This window comes from Leptonychotes weddellii, chromosome 1 (genome assembly GCF_054177405.1).
Source record: "Leptonychotes weddellii isolate Sample4059 chromosome 1, ASM5417740v2, whole genome shotgun sequence".
NCBI classification, from domain to species: domain Eukaryota; kingdom Metazoa; phylum Chordata; class Mammalia; order Carnivora; family Phocidae; genus Leptonychotes; species Leptonychotes weddellii.
The window spans coordinates 45756662-45777972 of record NC_138369.1 but is presented as its reverse complement, the minus strand read 5'-3'; the positions used below and the strand labels follow the sequence as shown (position 1 = coordinate 45777972).

At 44.4% G+C, this 21311-nt stretch overlaps 1 protein-coding gene across 1 annotated transcript in view; it reads right to left on the bottom strand.

Annotated features, from left to right (window-relative positions):
• Window positions 1–21311, bottom strand: part of SYN2 (synapsin II) — a 148788-nt gene that overhangs the window by 11449 nt on the left and 116028 nt on the right. Inside the window, exons 6-10 of the mRNA XM_081822405.1 lie at window positions 19375–19437; window positions 18831–18973; window positions 15043–15117; window positions 14476–14578; window positions 12968–13117 (exon numbers count right to left, since the gene is read on the bottom strand). Of these exons, the coding sequence (XP_081678531.1) occupies window positions 12968–13117; window positions 14476–14578; window positions 15043–15117; window positions 18831–18973; window positions 19375–19437 (534 nt within the window). The remainder of the gene's footprint in view (window positions 1–12967; window positions 13118–14475; window positions 14579–15042; window positions 15118–18830; window positions 18974–19374; window positions 19438–21311) is intronic.

Here is a 21311-nt window from a genome sequence, read left to right as displayed (position 1 = left end):
TTCCTGACAAATGCAATGTCCCTTGTTCTCAAAGAAAAATGGGGGTATATGGCCTGTACAGGAACTATTTATTTAAAAAGTTAAAACAGTTGGAATTAGGAATATTTTGGAAAATTCAAGACTATCGACATTTTACCAACACCTTCAAGCACAGGCCTGAGTATATAAGAGGTCCTTAATAAATGCTTGTTAAATAAATGAACATGTAGTACAATAATGGTGAAAATCCGAAAAGGACTAGAGTATGTCTTTAGGAGAGAAATGTTGTTAAATCATAGAAGTTTTGTATATGTAATATGATACCATATTGTATTTGGTATCAACTCCAGGGAGCAGCTCTGAAAATGCTCAGGTTAGGGAATTAAATTTGAGGCCTGCTACATGTGCATGTGTATCAGATGCAGAAGGTAAAGTTAAAACAAGCCTCAAAGAAGCAGAAATTGATTCCATCAAGACTGCCTAACCCAGGGGCACTTTAGGCCCAAGAGTTCTTTCCCACAATGATCTCTTCTTTCTCTTGACCTGGCTGCCAACTAGTGAAGTCTGGGGCCAGAATATAGTGTTTGATAATGGGAGCACAGGTAACAGGGTGGCCTTTCTACCTGGGCTTCTGACATGCTAAGACTGGGCATGGACATCAACCTCATCCCCAACACACATACACATACATTGCTGCCTAGGTGTCCAGCAGCAAGTCTTTAAGATTGGGCAGCAGAGTGACTGAGGAATTTGGGCCTTTGGGCTGGGAAGACCTTGGATTCAATCCAGATCTGCCATTTACTAGCTTTGTGACCTTGGCAAGTTATTTCACCCCTCTGAACCCACCTCTTTTCACAAGGTTTCTGTGATGTTAAGTGAGATTATCTATCTATCTATCTATCTATCTATCTATCTATCTATCATCATCTATCATCTATCTATTCATCTAATCTAGATATCTATAAGCATCTGGCCCCAGTAGGTGCTAAGTAAAATGCAACAGATGATAGTGATATTGATGAGGAATTTCCTCTGAAACTCTGTTGTTACCCAAGTCTTACTCCCATGATGGAATACCCCCTGCAATGCTCTATTCCTAGGCTTCAGAGAACTTTATTTAGTTGTGATAGTAAAGCCTCCTCTGGTCTCACTGACAAGCTACCAGTGTTATGGTTTCTTATTGCCTGAGATGAAAGACAGTTCATATAGTTTGTGGAGTCATTAGACTGGCTCTTGCCAGTCTCCTTTCCTGGGGCCTCACCCCATACCACTGATGGCTGCCAATCACCTCAGACATTGGTCAGGAACAGCTTAAGATGTTCTCCTCCAGGAGAATTGTTATTTTTAGATAGGGTTATGGAAGACCATATAACAAGAGAGCAGAACCAGGGGCAATGGGCAAAAGCTCCAGAAAGGTAGAATTTTAGTTATGGGAAGAACTTTCTATAGTAAAATCAGTGGAAGAGGCTATCTTGGGAGGTGGGTATGTTCATGCAGAGCCTAGAGAATTAGAACAAAGATATTGTAGAGAATATTCCTTCACTAAATATGAGCTAGATTAGGTGAACACTATGGTTCCTTCTATCCTGACAATTTATGATTCCGGCGGGGGGCGGGGAGGACCCTTTAAAATCCCATAGATTAAGCTTGAATGGTAGAACTCCAGATACTCATTGGATGAGCAGACAGGGGTAATCATACAAATGAAGGCTGGCCCTGGATCTCCTCAGCCTCAGAAATATATAAATAAGACATGGATGAACTGAGCCCAAAATTTCCCTTCCAAAAGCTTCAGAGGAAGAGCTCCCAGAGGCAGTCCTTTGAGCTGGAGCCTGGGAATATGCCTTGGCCACTCTTGTCTGGCGCCTAGGGAGCTTCACCCTTTCCTGGCTCCACAGCGGTTGTGGACTGAAGACTTCCCAGGGACTATGAGGGGTAGGGGAAGAGTCCCCTAGGACTCTCCTTTGCTAGGCTGAGACTCTCTAGCTCCACCCACAAGCCATCCATCTGTTGAGGCTGAGGGCTATTCCCGTGGGGTTTGGCTACCATGGGATCTGTCTCCAGTCACCAAGAACCGCCTGAGATGCTGAATTCCACAGAAGTCTGGCCACTCTGGCGTCACTGCCAAAGTCTGGCCTATAGCCAGCCCGCAGCAGGAGCCCATGGCCAGACTAGCTGCAGTTTCCCTCAGGAAGTTGAGTTGACTCAAACAGGTAAGAATATGTAGTCCAATGCTTGTGCTCAGCTGCACTCAAAAAAAGAGGAATAAATGGCCTTTACAGCAGCATAAGGGGGAAAAAAAACCAACTGTGGCTTTATAGAATGACAATGACCTCAGAGGGTCTCTATTTATAATACTGCTGCCAAAAATTTGATACAACGAGAGGGGCTTCAGTGTCTCAAGGAAGGGAGGGCACCGGTTCTTTGCTCTTTCAGCTGATAAGCCTCACAAGAGAGCACTGGAACTAGTTCTGGGTGTTTCTTTAAGGGGGACACCAGTGGAATTAAAATAGGTACATGGGGAAAAAGTGGGTATCTGGAGCAGATAGGATGGTGAGAAGGATGGGAATGACATCTTTCCTCATGTGACTTCGGGAAAGTTACTTAATTTATGAGTCTCAGTTCCTCAAGCAGACCAATTGGGAGGATTAAGTGAGTAGAAGATCAAAGTCAGTCAAATGTAAATCTGATCAAGGTCAAGGACTGACTTGGTAGTAGTGAGCCTCCTGGCATCCTGGCCTTAGAGGTATTTAAGCAGGGCCAGGACAAACTCTGGTCAGAGATGCTATGGAGGAGGTCGCGAAGTTGCAGGCAGATGACTTCTTCAGGCTCTCTGGTTCTGGGTTTCCATTGATTCTTTCATGCATTTTTCAGTTCTTTAGGTGTCTGAGATAGGATACAAGCCCTTCTTAGCTGTAGAGTCTTGAGCCCAGCAAGACCCCAGGGCTATTGAGCCTGAGAAGAGGTGTCTGCAGGCACAGGCTTTTAGGGGCTTGGCAAGTAGAGTGTGCTACTGCTTTCCATCAAAGCCGGTTGGGCTGGTATCCCACTTAGCTGAACCCACTGAGTTTTAGCAATCTGAGAAGTCAGGGAGGCAGGAAAGGCAGGTGTAGCTCAGAAACTCCTCTATGTTGACATGTTTAGCACCTGGTTGTCAGGAGAAAGAAAGCAAGGGTTTCCCTTACACAAGGCCACAAAGGCCCAGCTCTCTCCATTTTTACCTTCATGAAAAACGCATAGAGCATAGCATTGTAGACTACTCCCTAAACTGGGGACCAGAAGGTTCAGTTCTCCTGCTTATAAACTGTATGACTTTGGACAAGTCATTTGTATTCTCTTTGCTGATGTATGAAATGGAGATAGATATAGCAGCCCAAACCATCTCACATAAGGATGGTGAGACTCAAAGTAATGTCTGTGCTTTGTAAACTGTACAGTGCTAGGCAAAGCAATGATATAAGTGAGCATCATTACTATAATTTAGATAATAATAAATATCAATCCAAAGGAATGCAGTTCTAACGAAGCTCTAGAATGTAATGTGTTGATGGAGAAAGTATTGTTGGGTGGCTTCCTGTCACCTGGTGCATAGTAGCTCAGTATGTAGGGGCTTCTGAGCTAGGTTATACCATGCCCTTTGTATATCACTGACTTGTTCCAATGAGGTTCCTGAAGATGCGGAAGAGTCATTTCAGAACAATAAATATTAGCTCTTGGGGTGAATGGACAGGAAATCACTTGTCTAGGAAAGAAACCAAGCCCATGGATGAGGGTTTATGGGGCTTTGTCAAAGGCACCTTTAATTTGCTATCCTGTGGCTTTCAGCAGACAAGCTGGGAGACAGGAGCTCCTATCTGAGGTCCCAGCAGGATGGAAAGCTGAGGAAGGAAAGACACTGAGTGACTCAACTTTTGAGAGTTGTTGGCCTGAGTCCAGCTGTCCCCACTAAGGAGGAAGGCCTGTGCTTGCTCAGCATATCTGAGACAGGAAATTGGGAAAGGGTCTCAGGGTCTGGCCCCAGGAAAGAGGCCAGGCCAAGCTCCTCGCCGGACACGCCACAGAGCTATTCTGATCAGCTCCCCCAGGCTCCACTCCCCCGGTCTAGGACCCCAGGGGGAATGAGGCAGCAGGAAGGAATGTGGTCGGGAGGTTGTAGGTTCAGGCAGAGCAAAGGGGACAGCATGTTTTCTGGCACCTTGGGATTTTTCTGAGATCACTCCAGCAGTTACCAATGCCCACCTTTCTTCCTCTGAAAGGTTATGAAAGGTTCCCAAGGATGAGCTCCTCCTCCTCCTCCTTTCATGAGGAAAATGGCTACACTGAGGGCAGAGCTCATCTCCTGGATTGGGGCCCTCCCATAATCAGTGATTTCCTAAGGACATAAGAAGTGTCCCATGGGGGCAGTCCATGAGACCTATGGGGGCACTAAGGGCCAGGTCACCCGAGGTCAGAATGTCAGCTTCAAGTGATTAAAGATGTCCCTTAAAAGTTAAGACATCCCCAAAATAGTCAGTTTCCCTTAATAGTCTGCTAAGGGATCTGGTCACTAGTGACTTTATCTGAACCTGCCTCAAATCTCCTCACATTTTCAGCTTACACTCACTGGGGAACAAATTCCCTAAAGCCAGTCCTGCTGTGGGAAGCAGGAAGGCCTTTCATTTGTCCTAAATTTACTTCTTCTAAGCTATGTAAGTCCTTCTTAGTCCCATGTTTGGGATCTGAGCTGTGTCCCTTCCCTAACTGCATGGCACTTTAGACCCCAGTGAAACCCCTTCTCAGTCTTGGTGTCCTGTACTCAAGAGACTTCGTCTTTTCAAGCCTCTGTAGCTGGAAAGACCTGTCTGGAAATATTTTGAGTATCTCTTTAGCCCAGAAAACCAGTAAAAAGGACTGGCAGAATGTCCCACCAGAGGCCAGAGGCTACAGGTTTATGGGCCTTAGTCCTTCAATTCTGAAGTCTCATTACTGCCCTTTCCAGGTCTGTGGCTAGCACACAGCATCTTAGATCTGGAAGGAGATTTTAAGTTACCTACTTGAACATCCCTAGCCCCCAGCCCACCTTTTTACCATATCTCTGACAAGGGGCTCATCTTGCCCCTGAATGAATATCAGCGATGATGTGCCAGCCACACACCACTTCTCAGAGTAGCCATTTCCTCTCCTCGTGTTAGAGAGTTTACTCTTGTCTTCTAGCAGGTTTGCCTTTTGGCACCAGTCCTCTCCCATGACAGCTACCACAGAGCTGAAGGTACTAAGTCATGGGCTTCTTGAGACTATTGCTATTCAACTGGAGCTCCTTTAACTTTTACTCAAAGATTTGCCAAATGCCTCAACCTCCTGGTTCTTTCCTGGGAGCACATTCCAGTTAGAGTTAGAAGTTGTCCTTGTTATACTGTGACCCTCAGACTGGAAACAACATTGCAGGTGTGGTCTGACCTGCTCAAGGTAGGCAAAGAGGCTCATCTTCCTCCTGGACACCACATGTGTACTAATGCTTCCAAAGGCTGTCTTAGAATCACTCTTCATGGGTATAACCCACAAGCCAAATGGAAAGTTCTCTGGTGTCTGAAATCCCTGCATTAGCAATTCAGTCCTTTGACTTTGGAAGACTTCACAGGAAAATAACAAAAGTGGAAGCAGTGTAATGGGAAATGAAAAAAGATTAGCCACACAAAGGAGAGCACGGGGATGCCACCCCTACTGGCGTGACTTGAAAGCTTTGTCTACCTGAAGTTCTCTCCCTGATTCCCAAGAGTCTCAGGAGCAGCATACACCTCTCTGGAGCCCCGGGTTATAAGGCCCAGCTCAGATCCCAGAAGACAGACCCCAGGGTGTGTGGGTGATGGGAGAGCAGGACCTATGGGGAGGCTTCAAACGTATATAGCCCGGAGGCTTTGGCCATCACTGGCCACCAGGTGTCACTGCCACCTTAAGAACGGTCTCCCTGAAGCACTTCCGAGCCGATGGAGTCACTTGCCCGGGCCAACTCTTAGGGCAGCTCCACAGCTGGCAGTCCAGCTAGGCTAAGACCAACTTGTCATTAGCCAGATAAGGCTTTGCCACTCACCTCCCTACTTTTAGCAACATAGCCAGTGCCTCTTACACCCCCACCCCTACCCCTTTGAACTGGGCAAGCAGCTAGCCTGGGCCCACTCCAATGACTTTGCTTTTTGTTTTCTATAATTAATCCATCTCAGGCTAAGGGGCTGGCTGACAACAAGGCAAGGCGTGCCCTCTACTAATATCCCCCTCAGCCTCCTTTAGGGGCTCTTCTAGAGTCAAAGAAATGAAAGCTTTAAGGGTGGAGCTGCAGACAAGGATAGAGAGGGAGAAAGAGAAAGGTAGATAAATAGTCATTGTCGGTCCTGGTCTTGACCTAGAATACTGGGCAAGAAATAGCTCTTAGGGCTTGTGACTCAGGCCAGAAGCTCTTTCAGTCTGAGCTGCCAAAGCCACAGAAGAAAGAGGCCAGCAAGAGGGGCTTAATTGTGAGGAATGGAGTGTGACTTAGTGACAGCAGCTAAAGGCTCAGTGCACCATGCAGAGTTCTGGCTGGGACCCAGGTAATATCCCTTGGTTTCTATCCCTTCCATTTGTACATTACCAAAATCGCTCATAGGATCCTGACACCAACTCCAATATGCTGCACGGGCTGTTAAAGACACTTATTCCACCTGGGAACTCACTCAACAAGTATGTACTGCAATGCCATATCTAGGGGAGGAGAAGGGAGTGGTTTGTCTGGGTAGGAGGAGTATTTTAATCACTGTCATTTGCATAGAATTGCTATCACATGATCATAATAAAAAGTAGGCAGACATAGTTTTGTTATTTTTGTTTAACTCTCCTACTGACCACTGACTGCACCCTCCTTAGCATACCCATGATAGATTCAATGGTTACTAGGTGTTAGCTACTCTGCAGACCCTAGAGATACAGCAGAGAAGAGACCCCTACTCTTCAGATGCTTACATTCTACTGGAAGAGCCGAAGAAATAAACAGACAGGAATGATTTTAACCGATAGCAAGTGCTATGCAGAAAATTAAAGAAGCAGGGGTGGTAGCCAGTGATTAGGTGGAAGCTTTGGATTGTTGAGGAAATGTCGGTTATACTGCCATGAAGGAGTCAGCCATGCAAAAACAAGGGGAAAGGCGTTTCAGACAGAGGACACAGCTCATACAAAGGCCCTTACCAGTGAGGAAGAGCTAGGATGGTATGAAGGCAAAGAGGCAGGTAGGGGCCCACATGAATTGCTTGGGGAAAATTGAAGGGAGGACAAATTTAAGGGGAAAAAAAGAGTTCTGCTTTGGCCATGTTATATTTAGGATGCCTTTAGACATGCAAATAAAGATGTCAAGCAAGAGTTAGAAATATGAATCTGGAGTTCAAGGAGTGTTCAGGGCAGGAGATAGATATGGGTTAGCTGAGATCACCAAGGAAAGTACACAGACCAAGTTCTAAGGCACTGACATGTAGAGATTTAGTGGAAGTGGAGGGGCCAGCAAAGGAGTTGAGGAGGAGACACCAATGAGGTGGAATGAAAATCAGGCAAGAACAGGATCACTGGAAGGAAAGTGTTTCAAGAAAGAGGGAGCATGGTCAACTGCATCAAGGTTAATGAGAAATCATGCAAGATAAGAAGATGGGAAGATGAGAACTAGGTGACATGGAGTCGCTTTGACAAGAGCAATTTCAGTGGGATGGTGGGATTGGCTTTTATTTTATTTTTCTAAATGGGAGATGTTTGTGGGTGGGTGTGATAATCTTCTAGAAAAGAGGAAATTGATGATAGAGAAGAGAGGGATAACATGAGAGGAAAAAGGAGGTGGGATCCAGATCACCCGTGGAGGGTGGGCCTTAGAAGAGATTCATGTGGCTGAAGATGCAGATAAACTGGCAGATATAATAGTGGGAATATGGAAGCAATCTGGTCTGACAGCTCCACGGGCCTGGAGCCAGGATGACTGAAATATCTCCTCAATCATAACCAGTGGAAATGTGCTATCATCAGGGAGAAATGGGAGGTGGAAATATGACCAGTAGAGTCATGACCTCAAGCCCAAGTTGCAGCGTTTTGCCAAATGTGACAGATTCTGGTATATTTTCTGTCTTTAGGGTGGCCTGGGGTCAAGGCACAAGGTTCAGGAGGAAATTAACGGAGAATACAAGAAAGTACCATCTGACAAATGGTGATGACCTTTGTGAATTCAGTCATGATTTCAATTTAGAATATAAACAATTTTTGGACGGGGACTGTATCTCATTTATCTCTGTAGCCCTAAGTCTATTAACTAATTTTATTTTTTTATTTTATTTTATTTTTTAAAGATTTTATTTATTTATTTGACAGAGAGAGACACAGCGAGAGAGGGAACACAAGCAGGGGGAGTGGGAGAGGGAGAAGCAGGCTCCCCGCAGAGCAGGGAGCCCGATGTGGGACTCGATCCCAGGACCCTGGGATCATGACCTGAGCCGAAGGCAGTCGCTCAACCAACTGAGCCACCCAGGCGCCCCTATTAACTAATTTTAAGCACACACGTTGAGCTAGGCCTGTGCTGGTCAGTGGAAACACAGTTGAATAAGGCATAGCCCTTGCGCACAAAGGGCTAAAAGTATTTGAGAGACATTTGCTAACTTAATTTAATCATGTATATAGTAAAGAATTTGGTCTTGCCCAAAGATTAATCTGGCTTTGTCCCCCCACTCCTGGAAGATAAGTCTAAGTTCTTGGAATTTCCTAAGTAATAGGAGTGTCTTTTTATTTGTGGTGAGAGCCCCTCAGATCACATTTGATAATATATGCTGATGAGGTGACTCACAGTGGTCCCTGGGGCCACATGGTATTAACCTGACTTTCATGGATGGGGATGCTAGAGATCAACTTCAAGCAGGTGGTCAATCAATCAAGCATTTCTACGACATGAAAGCCAATGAAACTGTGAACAATGAATCTCAGATGAGCTTCCCTGATTGGCACCATGTGTACTGTTACATATGGATGCTGGGAGGTTAGGACAATGGAATCTTCATGTTTGGAATACTCCCAGACTCTGCCCTGTGCATCTTCTTTTGGTTTATTTTTTATTTGTATCCTTTCCTATAATGCATCTGTGAGTGTAACAGCTTGCAGTAAAGTATGTGAGTCCTTCCAGAGAATTCTTGGGAACTCTCTGAACTTTCTGTTCGTGTCAGGAGTGAGGGCAGTATTGTAGACAACTGTACTCTCAGACTTTGCAATTGGGCAAACTCCAGGTTTCACGTGACCTTAGAATTGAAAGGGATCTAAATATCTCTGATTCAACTTAATTCTATAAGTGAGGAACCAGAGGTCTAGAGATAGACCTCGGGTTCCAAGGTCACATAATGTTATGACACAATAGGACTAACCCCTGAGTATCCTGACTCCCAGCACAGTGTGTTTTCCACAATATCCTGTTGTAGTTTTGAATGTGATCTGAGCAGAGAAAAGCTTATCCTTGAGTCAGTCTGGCTTTACTACAAGGGATTTTTGAAGGAGCCCCTTTATTTAGGAAAACTCATTCCTTACTATGTTTCTTGACTTGACTCTGATATATTCTAGATTTTTCTTGCGAATATTTAAGTTGCAATATGTATTGCTTGCAAAGTAAGGGGCTTGTACCAAAGAAGAGCTAATGCTTTCTGTGGGGTGGAAAGTTTTTTTGGTGATTTCTCTTTGTTACTGAACTTTTATGCTTCGGATATCATTTCTGTATAATCTAAATTTCATTGCTAGAAGACATCTTAGTAGTTTTTTTGTTCAGTCCTTCATTTTACACATGAAGATGCTGAGGCACGGAAACAGGAAGATATCTACCCAAGGTCATTTGGTAAGTCAGTGGCAAGGACAAGGATGAACTCAGGTCTCCTCTGCATTCTAGTTCAAAATGACTTCCCTGTAGAAGGCCAAGAGAGTTTTGTACACTTCTATTTATAAAAGTACTTGAGGGATCCTCACAGAATCCCAGAACAACCCATTTTTGTTTATCTCACCTGGGTAGCATTAGGCTGTCTTACTCTATCATAAGTTAAGCTGCAACCAGATGTTCTCTGTATTTCTCAGGGTTAAAGGGAAGAAAAGGGCCACCTCTTCCTCTAGGGCAGAGACAAGCAACAATCTGCTAATCCCTAAGCTTTACAAAATCATAAAATCTAACCACAGGTCTGATATTTTTTTAACCAGGAAAATCTTTTTCTATCACCTCATTAAGTACAACATTTAAATAATGGGTTTGTATTTCTATAAGCAATTAATCTTTGTTCTCTTAATTACTCTACTGTAATTCTCTGGTGACTAACATTCCTGATGTACAGAAACAGATTCTTGCACTTGCCCAGAGGTTTGACACATGTGAGCCAGCTACAGAAGGTATAAAACACCCATACGAGCTATGTATGATAGCATCCCACAGCAGGGGGCTACTCTCAACTTGGATGCCCAAAGTAAGTCTACTGGCCCAGAAGCTCCCATTTATCCAGCATGAGTAAGGATGGAAGTGTTTTTTTTTTAAAGATTTTATTTATTTATTTGACAGAGAAAGAGACAGCCAGAGAGGGAACACAAGCAGCGGGGAGTGGGAGAGGGAGAAGCAGGCTTCCCGCAGAGCAGGGAGCCCGATGCGGGGCTCGATCCCAGGACCCTGGGATCATGACCTGAGCCGAAGGCAGACGCTTAACGACTGAGCCACCCAGGTGCCCCAAGGATGGAAGTATTCTATTCAAAGAAATTTTCAGAGCTCAAAAGGTATTTAGATCTATCTCATATTATAGGTAGAGAAACTGAGATCCAGAAAAAGAACTGACTTACCAATTGTCACAGTTTTATTTTAGTCATTTCTTTAAAAAAAAAAAAAGATTATTTATTGGTCGTGGGAGGGGAGGGCAGAGGGAGGGAGAGAATCCTAAAGCAGACTCCCCAAGACCCCAGGATCATGACCTGAGCCAAAATCAAGAGTCAGACACTAAAATGACTGAGCCACCCAGGCACCCTTATTTTAGTCATTTCTACAGATAGTTCTTTTTTTTTTTTTGTTAAAGATTTTATTTATTTTTTAGAGAGCGAGCGAGAGAGAAACAGCATGAGAGGGGAGAGGGTCAGAGGAAGAAGCAGGCTCCCCGCTGAGCCGGGAGCCCGATGTGGGACTCGATCCCAGGACCCTGAGATCATGACCTGAGCCGAAGGCAGACGCTTAACCATCTACAGATAGTTCTTATATATTATATTTCTAGCTTTCTTAAATAATATGTGGAATACTGAGTTAAATATAACTGTTTCTTTATGGTTCAGGTCCATTATCATGAATATCAACTATGCTCCTATGCTATGATTCTGTAACATTCAAATGATAAGAAGACAAATGTGGGGGTAATTTGTTTCCGGGCTGGTTTATAGTTTTTCCCTCCCCACCCCTTTTCTTCTTTCTTTACTAAAGGATTTCCAGAATCCAATTACTTGGCTTCCAAGGTTGCAGTATAATCCCAGGAAGGCACTGATCTTTAGAAAAGGGAGTGATAAGGGGCGCCTGGGTGGCTCAGTCAGTTAAACGGCTGCCTTCGGCTCAGGTCATGATCCCAGGGTCCTGGAATCGAGTCCCGCGTTGGGCTCCCTGCTCAGCGGGGAGTCTGCTTCTTCCTCTCCCTCTGCCTGCCTCTCTGCCTACTTGTACTATCTCTCTATCTCTCTGTCAAATAAATAAACAAATCTTAAAAAAAAAAAAAAGAAAGAAAGAAAAGGGAGTGATGATGCCGAAGCTGGAAGCTGTAGGGAACCCAAGCCCTGAGGCTGCTTACTTACTTAATAACAACAGGTAACCTTTTTTGAGCATTTATGATATACTATATATATGTTATATTTTAGGTTCTTCATTTAATTCTCATAATAAGCCTAGGAGAGGGGTGCCATTGTCATCTCTGCTGAGCCACATATAAGTACTTTATCCAAGGTCACAAAGCCAATAAATGAAGGGTCCAGGATTCAAACTTGGGTAGTTCTCTTTTCAAAGCCCACACTCTGAAATCACTATTCTATTCTATCTCCTTAACTATTTGAAGTAGGATTTTGAAAGAAAGATTTCTGAGAGATTTTTATGTACAAGTGATAAAACTTGAGCCCTAGAAAAGGTAGTAACTTCCCCCCAAAGTCACACAGCTGTTTAGAGGAACAGCTAGACTAGGACCCAGGTCTTGGATTCTTTGTCCCAAGCTCTTACCACTTCATTATGCAAAAGTTCAGTGGGAAGAAAGTTGGGGGACATTTCTGCAAAGTGAGATAGCTCTTAGATAGGACTTAAGACCCTCAACCCCTGCCTTTCTTTGGCCCATTCTAGAGCCACAGGGCCTGAGCCACAAAAACTTCAATGTGGATTTCCTACTAGAACTGCATCTGGGATACTGCTGTTGTGGATGTGATTGGCCATGAGTCACACACCATAGTCAACTGAAGAAAGCTGCCTCTTCTCCCTTAGGAAGGAAAGCAGATTTCTAATTTGAGTTTTACATCATCACTCTCTTCCAGAATGAGGGACCTGACCCTTTCTTCTCTATAACCAGCAGGTTTCTGATAAACACTTTCTCCACAAATGTGGCAGACCCCTCACAGACAGTGAACAGCTGGTGAGAGGTCTGACCCAGCCCTTCCTCAGAGACCTCCCATTTAAAAGTCGGAGTATCTCCCATCCAAGTACTAACCAGGCCCGACCCTGCTTAGCTTCCGACATCAGACGAGATCGGGCGCGTTCAGGGTGGTATGCCGTAGACTAAAAGTCGGAGTATCTCAAGGGAAATGGGCTCTGGTTCCCCAGAGCCTTCAAGTTCAGAGAGAAGAGATCCAGTACCCCATTTCTGGACAGCTCCATAGCTGATACTGCAGACTGCTAATGAGAAGGCTCCTCCATCCTGGAGCCACCACAGTCTACAGCAGTGGGCTTGGGAATGGTTCTTGGCTCTCTGTGTCTCTTCCTGCTGCTTACCTGTGGCTGCTGGGTGGTTAAGGGTCTCTGAGGGCACAGGACAGGGGTCCTGGACAGCAGCTGGTTCATCTTGCTAATAACTAGCTCAGTGATGAGTTGTCTGTCCTCCACCTGGTGTTCACCAATCAGTGGCATACTGCAGTCCATGACCTAGTGGAGGATGTAGCCCAGGTAAGGAAAAGGTCTGGAAACATCAAAGGCTTGGTATAGACTTTCAGAATGAATAGGACTTAAGGCATCAGAGATAGGTTGGGGATGAAACTGGTGTTCTTATCTTGAGCTGGAAGCATGTTCCTTTGCAGAAATAGGAACTTAGTTCCCCCCTCCAGCAAACTTTTGCTTTGGATCTTTCCTCCCAGACTTCACCCAGGCCAGGGCTCAGTAAGACTGAAAGATTCATGGCTGAAGGTAGTGGGGAAAGGGGGAGAGCAAGGAGAGAGCCCAGCTCCAGGGCTTAGAGGTTTGCAGGCAGGGAAAGCAGGAATACATGAAGGTCATTCCCTTAACTCTCTAGTTAGGAGTAGGCAATTTTCATCTCTGAGACTTTTCACCCATGCAGTTTCTATCTCCACACATAGTCTGCCCATTAAACAACTAGATTTCTGCTTTTGCTCATGACCTGGGATGCCTTCCCTTTTCACCACCATTCTGATTCTTCCTATACCTCAAAGTCCAGGTAAATGTTTTTCTCCTTTAGGAAGTGTCCACCTAACCAGGATCATAGATGCTGTAGTCCAACCCTCATTTACAGATGAGAAATCTGAGTCCCACTGAGAGAGGGGGATATGATTAGAACACTATGTGCCAAGTAGTTTATATGGAGTAGATTCTGAAGCCCACTTTGGGCTCCTGACTCTAATCCTTTCCAAATACCACCAACTCCTGGTAAGGAGCCTTTCCTGCTTCCAGGAAGATTGGCAGGAACATGTGTGAAGGATTCATACTGCTACTGACTTTCCCTTTAATATGGGGAAAAGAAGTAAGCAAAGTTGTGTTAGAGGACCAGGCTGAGTGAAGCAACTCCAAGGCTCAGAGAGATGCTAAGAAGAATCCCCTGCATCCAGGAGACCTGAACTCTAGCCTAGGTTGAGACACTGATTCACTCCATGGCCTTGAGCACATGTTCATGGCATTAGGCCTTAGTTTTCTCATCTGCAAAATAAGCAGATTGAACCAAATGATTCCCAAGTTCAGCTTTCTGAGACCAAAAATGGTAAATCACTAGTATTCCCAGAGGAATAGCATTAGGCTAGGACCCAAGGAACCCAAATCTGGCATCTCTTACCCATGGCATGGGTCAGCCTAGCTAATTGGAAACAATAGCTCCCCACTGGTGGAGGTATTTTGCTATGCACATCCATTGTTCGTGTTGTCTGGGAACCGTCCCCTGGCCCAAGAGACTCTAATCTAAATGTAGTTTGGGTTGCCCACATAGTTCTCAAGCTAAGAGCCTGGCCTCTAGCCTTGGGGGTTGTCTCTTACTGAGATACTCTTTGGGCCAGACTTACCTCAAAAATGTAGTCTTTCCCATCTTTGCCATGTACAGCTTTGACAGCACAGATGTCCAGGCCACCAAACATCTCAGAACAGGTGTCCACCCACAGCTTGTACCTGGAAGGGATGGGAAGGTGTTCTGAGGCTGGAGTGTTAGCTCATATCAAGCCTGCTTGCTACTCATGATCTCCTTGGCGCCTCCACTTCTACCATCCCACCCTTGGCCTCCTCCCCTCTCTCTCCCCATCAAGCATATTGCCTTCTCTACAGTGCTCTCTCACTTGCTCTCCAGATTCCACCCATGTTTCCAGGCTCAAAGCAGGTCTCACATACTCCATCTAGGTGGCCTTCCTTGGCTATTCCAGGGCAGAGTAACTGCTCCTTTCTTGGAGCTTCTATATCATGTCCAGTCTTTATCTTCATAATTTAGCATATAACCCAGTCCTGCCTGATCTTGTTACCTGGTTGCTTGGGCCTTTGTGTTCTGTCCTGATTAGAGGCTTCCTTTGGGCAGGGTTCATTTCTTACACCTCTTCAACTATGGAAGTTAGTCTGGGGAGTGGACTCCTACTCTTACTCACCTGTCTGACATGGCAATCTGCTCCAGCATTGCAGAGCCAGTGTTTGTCTTCCAGTTCCCTGAGATCGACGTCCTCCTGCAACAAGGTCCCACCAGGATAGGACAGGCAGTGAGCCACACCAGCAAGAGGGGGGCATGAAACGTTCTGGAATTTTAGCTAACTGCTGCTTTCCCCACCTGCTTCTTGCATAAGTAGCCCAGGCACCTGTCTGCTGAGCTGAGAACCTGGCTGCCCTGCCAACCCCCACCCTCAATGTCCTTCTCTCTATAGTCTGGCCCAAACTGCTGTGGCTCCATGGAGACTTCCTTGATCTTTTCAACCAGATGAGCACTTGCTCTTCTGAACCTCACTTACAGTCCTATATCTACTTTTTACATTAGTTATTTGACCTAAACCTTAGGTCCACAAGTCTAAACCACTTGCAGCCTACCCATTTAGTATCTGGGCTGACTTGGCATATACAAACTGAATTCTATTGATCCTGGGAACACTCTCAGGATTCTTGTGAATATCTCCCCATGGCTTTCTTACTAGCTCATTTATCTGTTCATTCAACAGTTAATTTCTGAGAGCCTACAGTATTAACAATGTGACTCTGGACAAGTCAGTTAACTTTTTCAGGCTTAAGTTGCCTTGACCATCAAATGCTGCTGATGGAATCAAGTCACCAACCTCTTCTCTGCTGTGCCCTCTGCACCCTCTCCATCCATGAGCAGGTGTTAGAGCCAACTAGTCTTAGACTAAATAGGAGGTGGATGACCTGGTTTCTGATTCTGGATTTGCTCTTGACTGGCTGGGTGACCATGGGTGAATCACTTCACCTCTCTGAGCCTCTTATCCCTGTGCAAACACAGGGTTGTCATGAGGATCAATTGATACAGTTTTAAATGAATTGTAAAACACCAAAAATAGGCCTTCTTAATTATTAGTCTTCACTCAGACACAGTCAAGAGGAAGAGGATGGTCTAGCGGACAGAAAAGCCCTGTTCACACTACTGACAGAGTCATTCATGTGCTGTCCTTGTCACTTGCTACCATTTGGAGACTGGATGCATGTAGTAGTCTCCACTCAGCAGTTCCCAGGAGTACCTTCCCCAGAGGTCTGATCTCAGACACTGAGCAACCTAGACATACAGCTAGTTTTCAGAGCCCTGAGGCAGACTAGTGAGTCAACTGATGTAATAACAACCCCTCACTCTCGTACAGTACTGACTGCTTGCCAAGATTCTTACTCCACAAACCCCTCACCAGAGCCTCAGTGCAAATCCCTGTTGTGAGCAGGCTGACATCCTTGCCCCAACTTTACAGACAAGGAGATTAAGACTCAGAAAGGTTAAATGACTTGCCCAAAGTTGTGTATCCAGTCAAATTAGACATAAGATTAAAAAAAAGCCCAAGACTCTTCGTTCCCTCATTGTGCTGTACTTCCCCTATACCCCACTACCTAGTTCAGAAACAAACAACTAACAGATGAGTGACTTGCAAAATCTGAGTAGAGACACAAAGATAGATCATAATAAAAATAACACTGTCTTCCTAACACTGGTGGTTTATGCGTGTGTCCCTGTGACTAGGTTGGGCTCTTCAAGGGAGGGGACAGAGAGTCACTCACTTCCAGGTCCCCAGCTCAGGGCCATGGTATATAATAGGGTCTTGGAAACTTTGAGTGAGTAATAATAATGTCCTTCACACTTTACACCTTTCTTTAACAATGAGATGCAGGGCATAGATCCATATAGGCCACTAGTGCATGGGGGAGCATCAGGGGCACCCAGAAGCCACTCAGTAATAGCTCAACTACCTCTCAGGACTTATAGGTCACCTGACCTCCACAGAGGGATGCACATTATTACCTACTGAGAGTAGAGCAGGAATAACACCCTCTGTCTACCAAATATGGCTGTCTTTGGATCTCCAGAGTGAGAGCTAAGGGGGTAGGGAAGACTCTCAAACCTTATCTTGGCTATTATCAGGTCAATTCCTTCTGAAAGCAAGGGGATAGCTAAAAGCTTCGGGAAGAGGAGCCAATAGGACATGAATATTCCCCTAAATAACTATCCCTTGCAAATTAAAAAGAAAGTAAATGTTTTCTAAAGCTTCTTTGGTTGCCCACCCTTCATCAGTATTAGAGGATTCTCTTTTCTTATGCTTCTTTGAAATTGCTTGTAGAAATCCTAACCTTTAAAAATGAGAGTTCTTTTAAGAATCAAGACACTCTTGCTCTACTGTCATAAACATTTTGTGTTTGTTTAGGGAATTTTATTTTTTATTTTTATTTAGGGGATTTTAAAAGTAAAGGATAGGAAATCTGCTTTCCTAGGTGCCTACACATACTGATTTTTCTGCTCCTTTTAGCTTCTTTTTATAATGGTCTTTTAAATTATCTTGTCTTACATTGTGCACAATTTTAAAACAATCTTAAATTCCTTTTTGAAGCAGCGAGACTTTAAATAAAAAACTATAAACTTTTAAAAAGTAGTAATCTAGTAAAAAAGTAAAAAAGATTCTGTGTTTTGGTTCTGTACAAGGGCTCTCCCCTGAATACTTATTGGGTGCTTACTCTGTGCCTGCAGCTGCACAAGCTGGTGGAGCTGCAGAGATGATTTCACTGTTCCTGCCCAGGGAGCTCAGAGGAGAGTGACAGAAATTCCTGTTTGTGCAGCGGGCTAAACTAGAGGGGTGTACAGGGTTATGACAAGGGAGGGGGGCAGGGCTCCTAACTAATTCCAGGGGTGGGGAGTACAAACACTGAAGGGGGAGACAGAAGAACAATGGAAATGAATGGGCAAGGGAAAGGGAAGCTGCTCAGCCTCAAAGTCTGCTCAAGTGCCAAGCGGCCAAGACCAAATTCAGATATCAGAATGTTCTTGTTTATAAAAGAAATACTACCCTATAGGTTTTAAAAAGTGAGAGGCTCATATTTCCAAAGTTGGCATTGTAAGCTATTTGCATTCTTAGGTATATTATAGAAGACTGGGTCATCCTGAAATCTTTTCTTTCTCTAAAGTTGAATGGAGGAAACTTTTAACTTTCCATTCTGGCAGATGGACACAGTCATGTGGAGAAGCCACCTATTCTCATAACCACTAGGTTTTTAATGCTCTGGAGTGTTTTCAGGGCTATATATTTTCATTAGGAGTTTCTTAACCTTTTCTGAATTCTGGCAGCCTGGTGAAGCCTATGGATTCCTTTCAAGGTATAAAAATACATAAGATGTGTACGTGTATAAAATAAAGTGCATAAGATATCAAAGAAACCCAATTTTTGAAATAATTATCAAAATAGTTATCAAACTATTAAACAAATCTGTGATTTAGTAAAAAATACATTTCTTTGTAAATAACGAAAGTATTTACAAGTACAAATGCAGTGACAGGTCTAATAACTACCATGATTCTTGAGTAGTGATCAAAATAATTGGTATTTAGAGATATCGGTCATAACTGCAGTGTGAATCAAAAATCTCTGTGATTACCTTTAGTAACAAAGTCACATGTGTTGTTGTCACTACTGTAGCCTGTTGTCATGGTTTATGACTGAGGAGATGGCAAATTTCACTTAGAGGCTAGTGAAAGTAAATATTAATTTTATTTCTCATCTTAGTTCTCCTCTGACTTGAAAGGAACTCAGGCTGGGAGTCCCTGACTTGAATAGCACCCTCTTTCTGGCCCCTGCCTTTTGGGCCAGATGAGGTTAAACTGAGAGTTGGTTGCTACCTGGAGGCTCAGATTTTCCACTGGGCTGAGGAGAAAGTGAAGAGTATCTGCTGGTACCCCAGCCCCACTTACATATAAGCCTTGTAGTTGTTGCCTATCTTCTGGACCCGGATATCATACTTGGCGTCAATAAAAGGCTCTGCTGTGGCATATGTCTGGGTGAGGGCCACCACACTAGCAATGTCCTGGAAGTCGTAATGGTTTTCCACTTTGACCTAATGTTGGAGCAAGGCAGAGAGGGAGAAAAGGAGACATACAAATACATATACTGAGAGTCACAAGAGCTCTGAGCCTCTAAACCCATCGGGATGTTATCCATCCAGTTGTAAACCTGGATGCCACATCTCCCTAGGACACCCATTGTCTCTAGCTTCCCCTCCTAGAGCTCAGGAGCCTCACTTCCTACAAAGGGCCCAAGGGCCCAAGCAAGTGGCCTGTGCTCTGCTTGTTGGAAGAAGTCTGTTTGGGTAACACTCATGACTTCAGAGGGGCCAAATCGTCTCCTTGGAAAGACTTCATGGGGAAAGGAGGCAGAACAGTTCATAACCAGGCTCTTTAAAAAGTGTCCTTCTTGGCCTCAACCCCAAAACACAGCAAACCCTTACCATGGCCTTACCTTGCCCATGCCTGAGTGAGCATGGCCAATCTTCACCACCACAGGGAATGTGGGCAGTGTCAGCTGAAAGCAGAGGAGAAATGAATGAACTGGTCAGAGTGTGCCTCACTCTCTGTGGAATCTTGCAAATATTTTTCTTGGTAACACCCTTGGAAGGGTCCTTTAAAGAACTAGCCCAACCTACTTGCTTTACAGATTAAAAAACTGAGGCCCATAGAGTGACAGTGACTTGCCTAAGGTCACAGCATACTAGTAGTAGAACTGTAAGAACCCTGCTCTACCACTCAGTACTCTCTACATCTTTAAAATTCATTGTTTCAACTTTCTCTGCATTATACAAACCCTGGGCAGGACCAGTCCTTAGCCAGAGAAAAAGAAAAAGAAAGAAAGAAGAAAGAAAGAAAGAAAGAAAGAAAGAAAGAAAGAAAGAAAGAAAGAAAGAAAGAAAGAAAGAAAGAAAGAAAGAAAAAGAAAAGAGGGAGAGAGAGGGAGAGAGGGAGGGAGGGAGGAATGAAGGAACGAAGGAAGGAAGGAAAGAAGGAAGAACATCTTTGAAAGGGTGAATTTTGTTGTATGTAAATTGTATCTTAGTAAACCTGAATTTAAAAAGGAATGTATCTTTGGAATCTTAATGTCCCTTTTGTCATGTACCTTTTAGTACCCTCCCCTTCCCCTTCAAATGTCCAGCTTCTTATACTGAACCTGGCTTTTCTCCCTCCCTTTGACAATGTCATCAGAGCTCATCAACACCCCAAACTCACCATCAAACACAGCTTAGGATGCTAAGGCCTCTTTCTGCCCAGTTTGAGGTTTGGAAGAGAGCTAACTTAAGAATTCAACATGTTTATCTAATTTGAAAGACATCCTTAAAAGTGTAAACTCTATCTTGAGGTAGCCATATTTTAACAGAGGGACAATAGAAACTTAAAAGGAGAACTACCCTCCAAAGGCAGGATTTCAAGTGGTTACAAAGTGGCGATGGAGGAAGTACTATGGTAGAGTGGAAGGAGCACTACACCATATGTCAGAAGACTTGCATTCTAGTCCTCTCTGCCATTAGCTTTCTGAAAGTCACTTTACCTCACTGAGCCTTTGTCTTCACATTTGCCAAATGAAGGGACTGGACTGGATGCCTTTCAAGGTCCGCCCAATAATAAATACATCAAGCTCTATCTTGGTTCGGGTGTTAAATGAAGAATCAACTTGGTCACCAAATCTCATCTTTCTCAATCAGACTCAGCTCTCTTTCGATTTCCTTCTTTTCAAACATCACTACCACATCAAAATAAGAAGATATCTTTCGGAAAAATTAAAGTTAACTCTGATAAAAATTCAGATTCCCATGGGAGTACCTGACCTGAGGATTTCAGTATTCCTGGCTGAGGCCAGTTGAAGCTGGGGCAAAGAGCTTCAAAGGGCCTTGGAAATATGTAGTTCAAGCCTGGAGAAGAAAGTGAGCCCAGAGAGGCAAAGGTTGCAAAGCTACCTTGTGACAGAATCAGAACCCAGCCTTCCACCTTCTAGCCCAGCACTGTGTGGAAATATCCTATAATAATTTCATGGGTCCCTTTCTATTTGGAGACTTGGAGCACTATGCTCTGTCAAACAGAGCAGACAAGGCTCTGGTTGCAGTGACCCCATGTGCCTTGCTTCTTTGTTTTCTAAGCTGTTTCACCTTCCATGAGAAGACATAGTCTCTCCAGTGAATAATGACTTGAGATAGGAACCAGTGTAGCCTAGGATCTGGAGAGGGCTTTGAAGTCCCAGGTTTGCCCTAAGTGATGGGGTATCCTGTGCTTTGAGCCCCCACCAAGAGAGCTCTCCTCAGCCATCTGCAGAGTCTGAGGCTCTGGATATGGGAAAGGGTTTCTAAAGCACAGACTGCTTTCTCTGACATCTCTCCCCACCCCCCAGCCAACAGAGCCAAGACACACACA